Genomic DNA, 15,985 nt, shown 5'->3' on the forward strand with positions numbered 1-15,985 from the left:
TTAAAGATCTCACATTTCATTCACTGATTAGCAGTGGCATACTTTGCACTAATATCAGTGATTATCGACTGATTCAGATTTAGAAAATATGCTACAAGATTCTGTACAAATTGATAATCTTACTTCACATAATAAAATCGGAGAAAAAATAATGAAAGTGGTTTCGATTATTAAATTTACAACATAATCTATGGAGTACGCAGGAGTTGTTGGAAGCGCAAGATGTATTCTGCCAAGCACCTTAATTCCCTGAATTTTAAAAGCTAGTTGCTCTGAATCCGCTAAATTAAATTCCGGAAATATATCTTTCGTCAAGAATTTCGTGAGGCGTATCGGCTCGCTAATTAAATCTTAAAACGAAACTCCGCGCGAGTACGATGATGAAGTTTATAAGAGACCGATGCGTTATTATCAGGTGTTATTTCCGACATGAGCTTGTCACAAGCACACATCCCGGAAATCTATTGAAATACATATATCTACGTACACGGTTGTGTCACAAAGGGAGAGAGAATCTCCATGGAAATATTTCAGCTGGTTCAGTCATGGAGGACTGCAATACATATAGGCGGTATGCCCGCATGTAAACAATAGACCAAGCGAAATCCACTGAAAGCGTTTGCGGTTAATTAGGCAGCAATACTGTTAACAATGTCCTGGCTTCAGCAAGGCTCTCCGTAACCTTGCTTAGCAATCCATCGCAATCCGTAGTTATGCGGCTCGATGAACACAGGGTTTCGTTTAAATAAAGTCACTATATATATATACACTGCTGTGGTATTCTCGCAACCAATTTCACGAAGAAGACGGTATTTATTTGACGTCCGTTCGCAATTGTGATAAAGATAAAAGGGATATAGAAATTGAGAATTTCCACAACAGTGCTGATTGTCATAAATGCATACGTACAATTAAATAGAGCGGATTGTTTTACAATACAATGCGTAAGTCATTTGCTCTGAATCACGGTTGATTTATCGAAATTTCTATTTATCGTTATCTGCCCGGTTACACATCGATAATAATCGTTTTCTCCTCTCTTCACGTTTATTCGTGGTCGGTATTTTCTATTTATTTCAATTCATGATAAAATTCAAATCAAATGTGATTCAATTTCTGAGATAAAATAAGCTGAATTTCGTTAATTTTATATATTAATATATTTTATTATTGTAGTATTTTATTATTATTAATATCTACAATAACAATAAAAATTTTATCGAATTCCGTTTTATTGAAAATAATTGAAAATTCAAAAATATATAAATTATTTCAGAGGTTTTGTAATAAGATCGTTTTCGTTATTTCATTATTTCGAAAAGTGACTTTTGGTGTAATAGGTACAATATTGACCATGTTGCAGTACTTCCGCCCGTTAATTGCACCATCAACGTTTCCAGAAGTTCCGTAAGTTGAACGTAAAAATAAAAGAAAAAGGCGTACCGGGAGTCGTAAAAATTCCCTTACGTGCCTTCTTCGAACTTGAAGGATTCATAGCGTAGAAATGTAAGACTCCGTTGTTAAACCAAGAAACGTAAACGTACATTCAGAATGCATTACTTAGAGAAAGTATTTAATCAAAAACCTCTCGTTGAAAGAGGTTTTTGTGAACATTGATAATGTTACGTAATGAGTTTGCTAGGAATATTGGAAAATTTTGCGATTATAATTCACGGTTTATTGTCTCGCAATAATTAATTTGAATCATTAACATCACCTATATGATTAAAATAGCTTATTGAAATTTTTACAATTTAAGAAAGACAACTAAAAATATGATGATACCATAAATTTTAGTTTAAACTAATTAAAGTTAACAATGTTACAATAGTCATTTTTTTCAGAAAGTAAATTATTCCATCTGTATAAAAAATATAATACTCGATATTATAAATATAACACCGAATCTTTTATAGTTAAACGATAAAATGTAATAATATTGGAACTATTAAAATAAGATCCTCACTAGATCCTCACTATAAATATTCTACCTCACTATAAGTTCTGCGAAGGATTTAATTGAAAAAACAATATAGATTCGATGTGGCATACCGATGAGCTTCAGTTTTTTCCCACAATAGATGGAGAGTGCGATCTTAATAGGAAGCCAATAGTCTCCTCAGTGCAATTTACGGCAGCCAACCTACAAGCCATCCTATAGTATAGGACTTTAAAGTGGTCTTCTCGAGAAATGTACGAGAGGTAAGAGAGCTTGGCCCACGGGCCGACCAGAAGCATTACGCCGCCTCATCAGTCGAAAGGTGCATTAGCATTGCTAATGACCCGCGATCGTTACCGCCACACGCCGCAACTACTATCCACGCTGCTTCGCGCACAACGTGTTTGTTATTTGGAAGTGGGCCACGGTGAAGCTAGAGAGAGAAACAAGATTTCTAAAGAGGGTGAGAGAAATGAAAGGCCAGCATCCCCGTTACCAGCAATAATTTTCGTATGACAATATCTTGCAACGTCACATAGATATGCATCCATTGTTTCATTTGACTAAAACACTAACGAATACATCATTCAGCTCGGCCGACCATAGAACAGAATTTCCCGTTGCCTTTTACGCGAAATTCCCATGGCTATTAACAAATTGATGCGTCAACCTTTCCCGTTCTCCCTCGTTTTTGTGGATTTCAAGCGCTTCTTGCGAAATATCTTCCGTAATTCTGTAAAATGCCCGCGCGTAATCCATTCAATTAAGGTTATTGTTTTATCATGATAAATACGATAGAAAATTTACAGTGAAATGAGCGATTCCCAGTTATTAATGTGAATGTAAGTGAAGAAATATACCGCGTACGTTTGCAAATTTGATATAATGTGTGCGTACAGTAAATATTGAATCACAAAGATATTACAGAGCTGAATTACTTACGATCAATAAAACCATTTTGTAATTTGCACATCCCTTTGTACGCGTTCTCATTTATAATTTTTCGCGATGATGAAACCGATCGTTATTTCGAACACGTTTGCGGACGTATGCATATTGTATCCCACAACAGCTACGTCTGATTTCACTTGGAAAACCTGAATTTTCCAGCCGCAACAAAATATTGCGCCGATCACCTTCTATCTCTTCTTTAAAGGGATATTTATATTCAGGGCGCGCACGAGTCTGCTTGCTTTCTTCTATTATCTTCCAGCGTGCCCAGCTTTATCCTCTCGTCTCACCTCGAGAATAGCTGGTAAAAAGTAATTAAATTTTCCCGTGATGCGGCGATTTCGATGATAATCATTATTATATTTTTCAAAAGATGGTGAAGAGCAACGGAAACGAATAAAATAGTACCAGGCGGCCGCACGCATTGCGCGACATTTTACAACCATTTCGAGGCTAATCCCCGCGCTAATTAGACATGAAATGAGCAACGTTACGTCATCCGGCGAAAGACAAAAACACCCGTTATGCGAGTAACACGGGCTATTCTGGAAACAAATGCTCCACACGTACTACAGAAATCCAGCTTTGAAAATATGTCACTGGTGGGTGACGATAGGCATGCTTTCAGAGATAAAAGATTAGAAGATATGAGCAGATGCTCGTTGAATATCTGTTTTTTTCTTTTTTCATTATGTACCGCTTTGTTCTCAAGAGAATAGCTTCAAAGGGATAATGACAGCACGGTTGTATAATGAAATAGCTTCACCGCGCGATAATAATATAGTGAAAGATATCAATCTTCAAATTAACATTTGTGATTAATTTGAAGATTGATACCTTTCACAATTATTATACTTTCGATATACAATTTAACAAGTGGACTTGATAAAAAAAAAATATAATTGTAGTTTCTTATTCTTCTTACTTACTTCTCATCGCACGAGATACGATCATTTTTACTCGAGTTTGTGTGCGTTCTAAAAATGTATATATATTTTACTTTCCATATTTTGAACATAATTTATTTTATCTTAAACTTTAATTTCACGTTTTTTTCTCACATTGTACCAACTAATCGTTACTGCAAATTGAGATTAACTAAATTTTATCAGTTAAGAAAACGTTATTTTTGTTGTAAAAGTATTCTTGCAGATCAAAATAGCTTCGCAGTGTAATTAAAATTATAAAAATAAAAAATATTCATCTTGAAATTAGTATTTGTATTATTAGGTGTTGGAATTAATTCGTAGCGTTTTACAAGTGATGGGAAGTACTTTCATTAATGTATTTTTTAATGCTCATGTGAAATAAATAACATTCTTTCATTAAAAAACGCTACGAATTAATTCCAACACCTAATATCATTCGATAATCTAGCGGACACAGTAAAAAGAAATAATTGTAGCTGCTTATTTACTCTTACTTACTGGCATGAAAGACAGACAATAGTGTTATAATCGCGCTTGAACGTATTCTAAAAATTATATTTATATATGTATGTGTGTATTTTTTATATATATACTTTCTACATTATAAACAATTAAATTTTCACGCCTTCCTTTATATTGCACCATCCAATCGTTATCTGTCATTACTATTTAAGATAAAGTAAATATATCAATTAAGAAAATGTCGCTTTCGCATTGGGAAAGTATTCTTGCAGATCGAACTCTAACCTTATGTCCTCGAAACGGATTTACAGGAGACTTGGTCCTCACGGTTCGTTCGCTTGATCGAGCTTTACAGATAACGTGAAGGACTATCATGGACTGCATCTGCAGTCAGTGCACATAGACATGCTCTACTATCGCGAGTTACAGCGTGCCGATGTGAGAAGAAACGACGCATATTCGCGCGTTCGATCACACACACACATACGCACACACATCACACATAGGCATTATTCTACCTATCTTTCGAGCTTGCGGGCATTGTTATCGAATATGCCGGGAATGCTGCTGCCGAATATGCCATCAGCCAAATGATCCGTGAAAATTCCAGCTGGCCTGTCCGATTTTACGCGGGTGCAAACTTTTTCCTTTTTTCGTACGCGCCACGATCGAACGGACAGCACCATCGTGGAAAGAACGGGGGATGGATAGGGGCGAGATGGTACCATACGAGCAGGGAATGTCGAGCCATCGATATTAAAACGTTTCCGAATCACAGTAACGTTCGAGAGTGGTGCGCGGAATCGCGCTGTGTTATTATTCCGAGCCAGGGAAGATAACCAATCTTGAACGCGAAAGCTCATAATGAACGCGTCGAGGAATTTTATGAACGATATGCTGCTCGCAAGCAGATCTCTAAGTTTACATGGGATTAAACTTGCGTTAGATGATTTATTGCGATTTTACAAACGTGCTAAAAAAGATTATTATCTTGCAATTAACTTGTAATTAATGATATTTTGCTGCTGGAAAATATGAAATGTAAAACAATAAAAAGCTAATTTTTTTTAACGAAAACAACGAATCATGTGATTAAAATAGTTTCAAAATGTTTTAAATTGTCGCATTTAATTTAATTTGCGACTTGATCTTAAAGAAGCGTCTGTATTTGATTTTATAATCAATAAGCTTTTATTGTATATAATTTAATTAAAAAGTGAATATATAATTCCGAGGCAAAATTATATCACTTAAAAGGCTTCTCTGATTTCAATTACCTCAATCTATTCTGAATTTCTTGAAACTATAAGCTTCATTAAAATTTTCCAATTAAAACAGTTAAATTAAGATACTTTGTATTTTTTGATTAAAATAATCTGAATTAATATTCCAACGCAATTGCTTTGTGCGCCATCCGTTCTGAGAACTTTTCCGCCACTTGTTTCTTCCAACAACAATGTAATGTTACATTAAACTAAATGTGATATGTCAACTGTATATTGTGTTTATATACATAAATTTAAACCATTCTAATACTTCGATATAAAATATCCGCCTAACAATAAAAAAATATTTGATAAATGTTAACGACATGTACATAAAGTCATCATCTAAATTTAGTAGCAGCCATTACATTATAAATTGCAGCTTCTATCTTTTCTCATTTTTCTCTATCTTTAATATAATCTTCCATTAATTTAAGATTTTTTTCTTTTTTTTTTTTTGCCTTCCATAAAAGCTACTATGCATGTTAGCTACAATGACACCGATCGAAGATCTTTTTTCACCGTCTGGCATCAAGAGCGATAACTGAGATAAAGTGATACCGGCATGTACATTTATAATACCGCAGCATCACCTTATCTCGTCGCCCTTGCTTAAGGCGAGTAAATGGGAGGGAGAGTCAGGGTCGATCCCATGGGACGCCTTCGAGGAGTCAAACTCAATCTGCAAATGGTACAATCCCATTTTCGGCGTTTGATCACTCTCCTTTAAAACTAGTCCATAATGTGCCTCGTATATTTTTCTTTACGATCAAAATAATGTAAAACGATGTGTTTCATTGTCGTGTTAAACACTCACTTCAGATGAATATTATTCACAGCTCGGGGATAAAGATGGGTCGAGAAAGGATATAAGTTATATGACGATATTAACATTTGAATTTTCTCTTGAGATAATTAAAACGTTTCGACTACTAAAATACAGTACATTTCGTAACATTCTTCACATACGAGATAAGAATTGTTATTATAGAGAATAGAATGGTCAGTGTACATTTTCATATATGATTTCTACGTATAATCGGATAGAGTTGAGGATTATATTGATTCTTTTTGTTTAATATTGGTAATTTTTTTCTATTTTGCCAATCTCAGCCGCGAATAATTCAAGTATTATAAACTGCATACACCGCGTAAGTAGTAATAATTTAATCAATTCTTCAATTCTAAGAAAGAATAAGGGACTATTAATGTCCACAACAATTTAGAAACTTTTCTACAAAACCTATACGGCATCGTCCAGAATAACGATGAAAATTGTCTGGACGATCATATTTCAGCGCCGACAGCCCGCACAATTCGCCGTCGACTCGACCGGAAACTATCTCGGGCGAATATTTGTCTCGTGGGTCATGTTAAACGACCCAACGTTTTTTCGTCGCGCTGCACTGACAGAATTCGGCGTTGTCAACGAATCTAAAACTTCGAGTCATGTAGTGAATGTATCGATATCCAGCGCGGCGCTCGGCGATCGTTAGAGAGAGAGTTTCGTGATTTTTCGGAACAACGAGAACTGAAAAGTTCCTCTAACAGTGGCAGCGCATGATGTACAGATATGAAAAATCGAGTTGCTAACGAATAAAAGTACCTATATTTTTATATTTTGACCAGCATTGTTTTAACAAATGTCATCATATGTGTATATCTGATCAATATCTCTTAATAACTATTATCGGAAAATACGTTTTCTCACAATATTAATAACGTGTTTCCAGAAATTACATTTTCGAAAAAAAATTGTATGTGCAACTAATCTATTTACGATATAAGTGTATTGTACCAATCAAATACAATGTTTTTGAAAGATACGATTTTTTTAAGCCGTTTCTGTCGTTATGTTATACGATTCTTTTTTGGCAACACGAAATGATACATTTTTATTTATATGAATGACCTTTGTAAAGAATCAGAAAATCATCGTGTGTACTAATTTTTACATGGGGTTTTACACTGGATCAGCACTGGCTGCCATAGTTCAGGTGCAATACTGGTATACTACTGGCCCAGTACTGGCTAAGTACTGGATGGTAACTTGGACCCAGTATACTGGCAGATACTGGCCCAGTCATTTTTAGTCATTTCTCAAGTGATGGCTTAGTATTGATTGACAGAACCTTGGCCATCATTTGTCAGTGATGGTCCAGTACTGATTACCAAAATCTTTGCAGTCAGTTGACAGTCGACTAAGCGTTGGTTTCGTTGTAACTCCTGATGTTCCAACTTCCTATATATGGCTTAATATCACAATTAATGATACTGAATGTAAAAATATAAATTTTTTTATATCGTGGTGAAAAATACGAATTGCTTCATCTAGTGCAGAGTATTTCGCATGATCTTTTAACTACCTTTTCTCACAGAGAAAAATAAATAAGCATGTTATACGTAGCAAGCGATCGGAAAATGTGCATTTGTGCGCTGATGTTCGTGAAAGTTGATAGGAAAATTTGAATATACTTGTCGAATCAAGCGCGCCCGTGAAAATTTGAAAGGTGAGTCACGCCCGCATCAATGACGATTTCATGGGCGAATCTCCGCGATCGTTAACGGAGAATTCGTTTCGGTTGCTCACGATTTCCTGACAGTATGAGGAATAGAGAAAGATAGGAAGCCCCGATATGTCAACGTCGTTGATATTCGATGAATCGGGACTGAAAATCGCGCCAGTGTACATGCACGCATACTGAGGTATCTGTATGCACATAAATGCATATATATCTACGTCGCGTAGATATATGTGTATTACGTGCGATGGTGCAGGTGTTCATGCATATGGCGTGTTCGTGTGTGCAACTAAATATAGGGAGCAACGTTCACACGCTCGACACGGAACGCGGAAGCGGCGAAATAGATTTTCGTTATCGCCACGTTCTCTCCGATTCGCATACGACAGAATAATATCTCTCTGAGGCAGATCGACTGCCGAACTTCTCCATGGGAATTCGATATCGTGATACAGCCTTGTGCACTGATATTTTAAAAGACGCGAGATGTTTGATATTTTCATGTGATCATCAGAAGCATCCTATAGAGAAGTTGGTAGAAGGATCCTTGGGTTAACTTTTTCACGAGGAGGAGTTTGTTTAAATCGTAGGTCGTGTAAAATGTGAACTTTGAGAGTTGCGATATAATATATTCCACTATGTGAAAGAAAATATAACACCTTCACTACAAACAGATAAATTAATAAGACATAATCTTTGTAGCGACTTAGTTGTATTTTAATGATTATATTAATGCAACGAAGACAAAGACTTCTTACAAAGGATTGTTATCGCTTTTATCGCGAGGGACAATTTGTCTTTCGTCTTTATTTCATCTATTTTAAATCATTCTATGAGAGGAAAATCTTTGTGTTATTAAGAAATGGATTACATCAATGAGATTAAACGATCCGCGAGTAACAAAATTACGAGAAGACAGACTTCTTGAATCTGAATAAGTAGAGATAATTCAATACCTGTTAAAAGTTTCAGTTGATACTGAAATATTACTTATCTAAACGTCACAAATATCTAACGTAAAAAATACAATTTATAAGATAATAAATATCGTATTATGTAAAAAAATTTTTATTAATTATTATTTATCCTATTTAATTAAATAAATACAATATAAATGTATATATTAATGTTATCGAAAATATCATTGACGTATTTTGATGTCTAATTTTAGTTTAAACGAGCAGCGTTTGTTTTCTATGCAGTCTCTTCTTTAAACATGCTTACGATCGACTTTTGAATCATGCCCTAGAATTCATTCACGGCATACATCCTCACATCAAAGAATCTGTTTTGCGCGCGTTGCACGTAAATACAGCGTGTCACGCGGAATGTTTGTTTCGTTTATCAAAAGAATTCTATTGTTCTTGGCCCAGGTCGCAGAAGAACGGACGACCGGAACTAGATATCAGCGCCGTAAGACAGATCGGTCGCTGCTCAGGCAAGTATTCTCGAAACCTCCCGAAGATTTATACCACGAAAGTACGTCACGCGAACGCGAGGCCTAAGCCACGAAACGCGCAGCGCATTTCCGGTGGTGCGATACGACGTAGCCAAATGCCTGTTCCATCAGACGACGACAACGACGACGACAACCACAGCGGAGGCGTATATAAGCCTCCGATGCTCGAGCGATACAAACTCACGAGAAAAAACGGGCGAGATACTAGGGGAGGAGACGGTGTTACATAAATCACTGAAACGGGAGAGCTACCGGAGGCATGGGGTTTTCGAATCGTAACAAAGTGGAAGATAGCCAGGCTCGAAGGCTAGGAGAATATGGCTACCATTTTTCCTCGGCTTCGACTGCTGAAAGCACACGTAACAGCGTAGGACAGTTTATGTCCGCGTGATACTGGCCTCCTCTTACCCTGGCGATCCCTCATCCTCCATCCCCTATTGCTTCTTCGCGCGTCGAAGATTTCGGCTTGTCACGCCTGGGGTCTTCGTACTCCCTTTCTCGTTTTTTCCCGCCGTATTTCTCATTCTCTCGCGTCCCGTTCCACGTTCTCTCATCGCTTCTTACATCGAGCTGCCACCTCGTACGCCTCCTTTTCGTGCCAACTCTAAAGCGATACGAATGGCCATCGGCATTACGTACATGAAAACGAAAAACTTTTTCGTTGCACGTACCGGCACGCCCGTCCACTTTTCTGTCCGGGCCTTTATCGATCGTGCCTCTTTGTGCGTGGACGCGCTTTCTCGCACTGTCCTGTGACTTCCTTCGTCCTTTTGTATTTTGTACACTGCCTGCTCCTCCATTGTCTGTCCTCGAGTCGTTATTTACGCGGACGTTGTCACGTACACTTATCATGACTACGTAAAGCGAATATTAAAAGCTAAAAAGAATGTGACTTAATATGATAAGCTTTAGCACTCCAAGTTAATTACGTATAAGTAAGAATGGAAAATCGTAAAATAAACTGAATGATATACGTTTTATTTAACTGAGCGTATTATTATACAAAGGAATGAAACGTCGCGCAGAACTAATTGACTTGCGAAAAGCATTACGTCCGGCTAATAAATGTAATTACGTTTTCACATTTATTTACTACGTATATTCTACTTATCCGTCTGGCGGAATGGATGACAATGACCTTAAAATGTCGCGGAGTTGCCTTGTCGCAAACCCTCTCTAATAAAATATACGATGCAATTTTGTTACGCTGAGAACCAGAGTACGTGTACTTTGAAATGCAGTACTTTAACGCCACGTTGTACATAACGTTGTATCATATTCCGTGGAGTAGCGCACGATGGGGTAATATCTTACCCCGAGTCCTTTGCCCCTCTAGGATAGCCCCGACCTCTCATAATGGAAATCTATCTTTCATCTATAATTATAATCGTGCGTTGGCGTGATGCATTTCGCGTTATCACGGATCACGACGCGATAACACGTGTATCGCGATAAGCATCAGTTACCAAACTACCACGGCTGAAACTAGATTCAAGGCTAGAAGCTCGTGAAACATAGAGCCGAGTGTCTTCACTTGAATACCTTCACGCTTCGTGACATCGAAAAGATTTTATCGCGATGAGAGCTTCCAAGTGATTACTAACGAGAACCGGGAATCCTCCAATTATACAATCGCAATTGATAGTTACGGCTGATAAGTTTGCCACCCTCGCAATGTTAACTCTCTAAACGCATTAGGATCTTTTCTCAAGCAAGTCATTTTTATAATGTCTCAAAATATATAGATGTATGAAATATTTCATACAATATAAAACTCAAAGAATATAATAAAAAAATTATGGATATTCGGATAAAATATTATATTAAATCCATGTAATATTATTTATATGTATTCATAAATTCTTTGGAGTGGAATTTCATTCTAAAAAGTAAAAATTGAATCAGTTTTGAAAAAGAGTTTGGTTTTCAATCTTTAATAGAGAGATTTCACTCTTTAAAATAACAATTCTTTAAAATAATAATTTTTTAAAACTTTAAAAAATTCTAAAACTTAAAAAAAAAGTTTTAGAGAATATTTTCTGTTGTAGTCTATTCATATAAAAGTTAATAGTTTATGTTGAGTAATATGAGAGAAATAGAAATTATAAAAGAAGCGTAAAGAAGACGAGTTTATATTCTAAATTAACGAAAAAGAAAAATATCTAGTATAGTCATTGAAACGTGGTGGGCAATATTGCAGACAACATGGCGGACGAATCACGGTCTTGAAAAATTAACCGGTCCCGGGTGTCGTACCCCTTTTGCGAGTGGGAGCGGCGCCTTGCTCTAATACAGATTTATTGCCACCTAAGAGCCGGAGCCAGGCGTTCTAATACAGGTATTATGCTGACGCAGGCACGAGGAATTTACACGAAATTGGAGGTAATTTGTAGGGGTCGAGCGCAAACCCCTTCTACCATTGCCATTGCCGTCGACCCCCCTTTCGGCCGCTACTACCCTACCCCACGTTACATCGTGCCGGACTTGTGTGTGGCTGTGTATCCCGAAACTCTCCGAGTAACGACTTGCTCGAAGGACGTAACTTTCTAGCAAGGGCTATCTACCTCGAAATATGCAGCCGCGTAGGCCGCTTTTTGATTTACGGAGTAGATCGTTAATTAAAACGTCACGGCTGATCGGTCGCGCGTATGGCGGTTTAATTAAAATTTTTTAATTGCCAAGCGTGCCTACGATAGGCGAACGATCGTATCGCGACGGTCTTCCAAAAAAGTAGTCTTGCTCTTTTTTTTTTTTTTTTTAGCATCGCCGTTGTTTTTCATGACACCCTAACAATGGTATCGAAACACGAAACCGGTTATTATCGGAGATTGTGTCATGGTTTTCGGTGGGCGCAAAGAGCCTACCGTAAATTGTCGCGTATCGTTGACGAGATCGATCCGCTCGACACAGTTCGCTTCTGCGGTCTACGTGTTCTGGATAGGAAACTCGTTATTAATGATGAGAGCGCGAAGAGACTATATGCACTAATCGCGGATGATAATCCTTCAATTTCATCGGAGCGATCAATCTTAGTTTTTTTTACTTCGTTACCGATCACAGATGGATTATTATAAATTGATTAGAATGATTATCCTGTTTTTATTTTACAATGTTACTTCTTTCTGCATTTCTCAAGAAATATGAATAAAAATTTTGCGAGTTTTAATTATAACTACCGAACAAAGAATTATTATACAAGGCAAAAGATTACTATCGTGAGCGAGAAGAATAATAATGATGCTCATAAAATTAATTTGTCATTTTGCGCAAACGAATCAAAAGATTTTTAATCCTTTATCCTTTCATCATCCCATTCGTTTCTTGATAACAAAGTTTTACAACCGTGCTTTTGAGACCGCGTGTTATTTAAAATTTTAATACACCTAAGGCGCGGAACGCAAACGCCGTACTAGCTAGTGATTTTAATCTTGCTGTTGTAATAAGAAATAAAGTGAACCATGTAGCAGGTTCGCGCTAATGCCATTGCTCGAGAGACATTCTTTCGTGTCACGCGATTTACATTGCGAGGTTAAAAGAATTTCGATAATACAGTGTGATGCGAATGGCAATTACCTAATTTAATTCTAACGTGAGATGCGTGATATGTGTATATGTGTTGCATTATATCTTACAATCTGTTTTGAGAAGTAAACTATATAATTTTTTAATTAATTATAAAATGTGTAGAGAAAAATTATTTTATATTTTTAATTATTGTGTAAGTTTTTGTTTTTTATATTTTTTAAACAAATCGCTTCAAATGTACGTTCTGAATTTAATGAAAATATTGGGTTGCTACAAAAGTGCTACGAACTTCAAAATGTAACGCAACTGTAATTTCGTTAAAAATAAATGAAATTTAAATTAGAAAAAAGTTTTAAAATTTCTACTTTCGAAAGATCATGTCTTTTGAGTTTCTGTGAGTTTGATAACTTTTGCATATAGAAAACTACGAGCTGGACAAAATGGGAAATTTTCTTCTCACTTTGTGAGCCTGTGTATAAAAGTCATCACGTATCACGTGTATAAAAAAACTTATACAAATTTTCAATTATTTAATGTGAAAGCTTAATCTTTTCTCTATAAAATTGTTTTTTTTTTAAATATTTCTAAGATTTTTTTTAAAACTGCGTCATCGCGAATTAAATAAAAAGAGCATTTTAATTTTGATTGCTCGTATCTCCGTTAAAAATCATCGCAATTCAGAAAACAGATTTTTAAAGCTGAAATTTTGCTCTATTGAATGGTATAATTGCTAAATTTTTTTTTAAACATGTAGACATGATACAAATGAAGTAGCACTATGAACTTTTATTCTAACCCAATACAATTCAACTATTTTTAATAATATAACACAAAATAAAAAAGTATGATCAAAAGGTACGATAAAAAAGTATGATAAAATAAAAATTATATGAGAAAAAAGGATATAAAGTTATAAATTTCGATAGTATTTGTAATCATTGTAAAAAATAAAATGTACTCATATTTTCTATCGAAAAAATATAACAAGAGAATAATAGAAAATTGCTGTGACGATAAACAAACTCAATGATTACATTAGTCATATTGTTGAGAGAAATAGTCGACCCACTTGACAGCAGTTTCATGATACGATTGTTCTCTTACCTGGCATGTTTCGGTCCGAGGCTGGGATCGTACATAGAACTTGCCGAGATGTCTTCATCGGGGATTTCTCCGCTCTCCATGCCTAACGCCGTAGTGCATTGTCCTGAAAACAATTCACGACAAAATTAGACAAAATTTGATATCAATCTTCATTTCATTAATGTCGCGTATTAAGATGAAAACTTAGAGTGGAAAATGGTGACATGGTGAATAATAGATTATGTCATCATGTCACCTGCGAGGATTCAGCCGAATGACATCATTGAATAGTTAATTCTACACATTTGCATTTGCAGTCAAAGATTCTCGACGATTTTATTCTGGCATACCTAAGAATTTCATTTTCAACAATCTCGTCCGACGCTAACAGCACTATCGCAGAGATGTGCAAATTCTCCAACGAAATCCCTGGAAACGCCAGTCGCCACAAACATGCGACTTCGTATTCCGCTGGGTACACACGAGAAGCAATTTACAATCGTAGCGAGTACGCTCGTATTGCCTCTCTTTTCCGGTTTCTTTTTCTCCATGAGAGTTATCAGATATTTTCATGGTCACGAATAAAACGAAGTTATAGTGCAATAATGTAGAATATAGGTATCTAACTAATTCTCTACTTATTGTTAACTAATACGTTTATATTCACTCTTCCTTTATTTTACTATAACAAATGTTAGTAAAAACATAAAAAAATGAATCTCTTAAAACACCTTATTAGCATTTTGGTTCGATGTATAAGCGAAGATTCTTTCAATTTTTATTTCAATATCCATGAATCGGAAACGTTGAAGAGACGAGGGATATTCATGTAAAATAATGTAGAAACATTGTCGACTATTCGCGCAGAACGGCAATAAAACAATGCTTTCCGATATCTTTTTTCGCTGTTGTATAAAATGTCTGCGCGACGTCATTGCGAAAAATCGATAGCAGGAATATTAACTGGCAATGGCCAATGACAATGTCGGCATGTACGTATATGTCGGTATGTACGTGGAACATGATAAATTTTCGAATCTACGGGAGTCAGCCTGAACCAGTACATACCTCGCCGCCGCGCGCGTGCGACGTCGCTACGCTTAAACTACGGTACTGCAGTTACGGCGGAAAGTTTCAAAACTGCAGAATGCAGCGGACGTGGGATTAGCCCAGCCTCCGGAGCTACTACCGGCCGACCATGGTCTCCATGAGCCGGCATTACAGCGAACAAAACTTCGTTTGTGTTTGTAACTGTCCCCTACGTTTCACCTATCGTCCATTATACCGGTGAAACCTGGTCCAGCGGTAGCGCAACTAAAATCTGCGCTCAATACGTCGAAAGATGTCAAACGCGAGATTACTGCGTTCCTCGTTTATAAGTCTTCTATAGTAATAGTCACATCAATGAATAAATCTACATTTTTCTTACATGTATCAATTTTTCTTTTAATTCATTGTCAGAGGATTCAGAGAGATAGGGAAAAATTTACTCGAGCGTGCAAAATCAATAAACTGAAAATTTTATCTATTTCTGAATTGGTAATCTTATAAACACTCAATCAAGTGAACAGTAGCTAAACAATTCAATATTTATATTCAGCGTATATATATATATACATATAATGCTCACAAATACAAAAAAAACTATATAAAAAATATATATTCATCATGATGTTGTCAATCACGAACAAAAATAAATGTGAGAATTCATTATTGCAAACACGCGATGAAATGACTGCTGGAGATTAAGAAGATAAATATTACAAAATTACATTTCGAAAAATGTTTGAAATACTGAGGATAGTTAATATATTGCACAAATGGCATATAATTCATTTAACGAGGTCCAT

General features: G+C 36.1%; 1 protein-coding gene across 5 annotated transcripts in view; it reads right to left on the bottom strand.

The window, feature by feature from the left end:
* Window positions 1–15,985, bottom strand: part of Ddr (discoidin domain-containing receptor 2) — a 312,832-nt gene that overhangs the window by 147,474 nt on the left and 149,373 nt on the right. For all 5 annotated transcript variants that reach the window (XM_087413785.1, XM_087413783.1, XM_087413781.1 and 2 more), the window contains one exon: window positions 14,157–14,259. In XM_087413785.1, coding sequence (XP_087269911.1) covers window positions 14,157–14,259 — 103 coding nt within the window. The remainder of the gene's footprint in view (window positions 1–14,156; window positions 14,260–15,985) is intronic.

This window comes from Acromyrmex echinatior, chromosome 15 (assembly GCF_024713525.1).
Source record: "Acromyrmex echinatior isolate Ae372 chromosome 15, ASM2471352v2, whole genome shotgun sequence".
In the NCBI taxonomy this organism is placed as follows: domain Eukaryota; kingdom Metazoa; phylum Arthropoda; class Insecta; order Hymenoptera; family Formicidae; genus Acromyrmex; species Acromyrmex echinatior.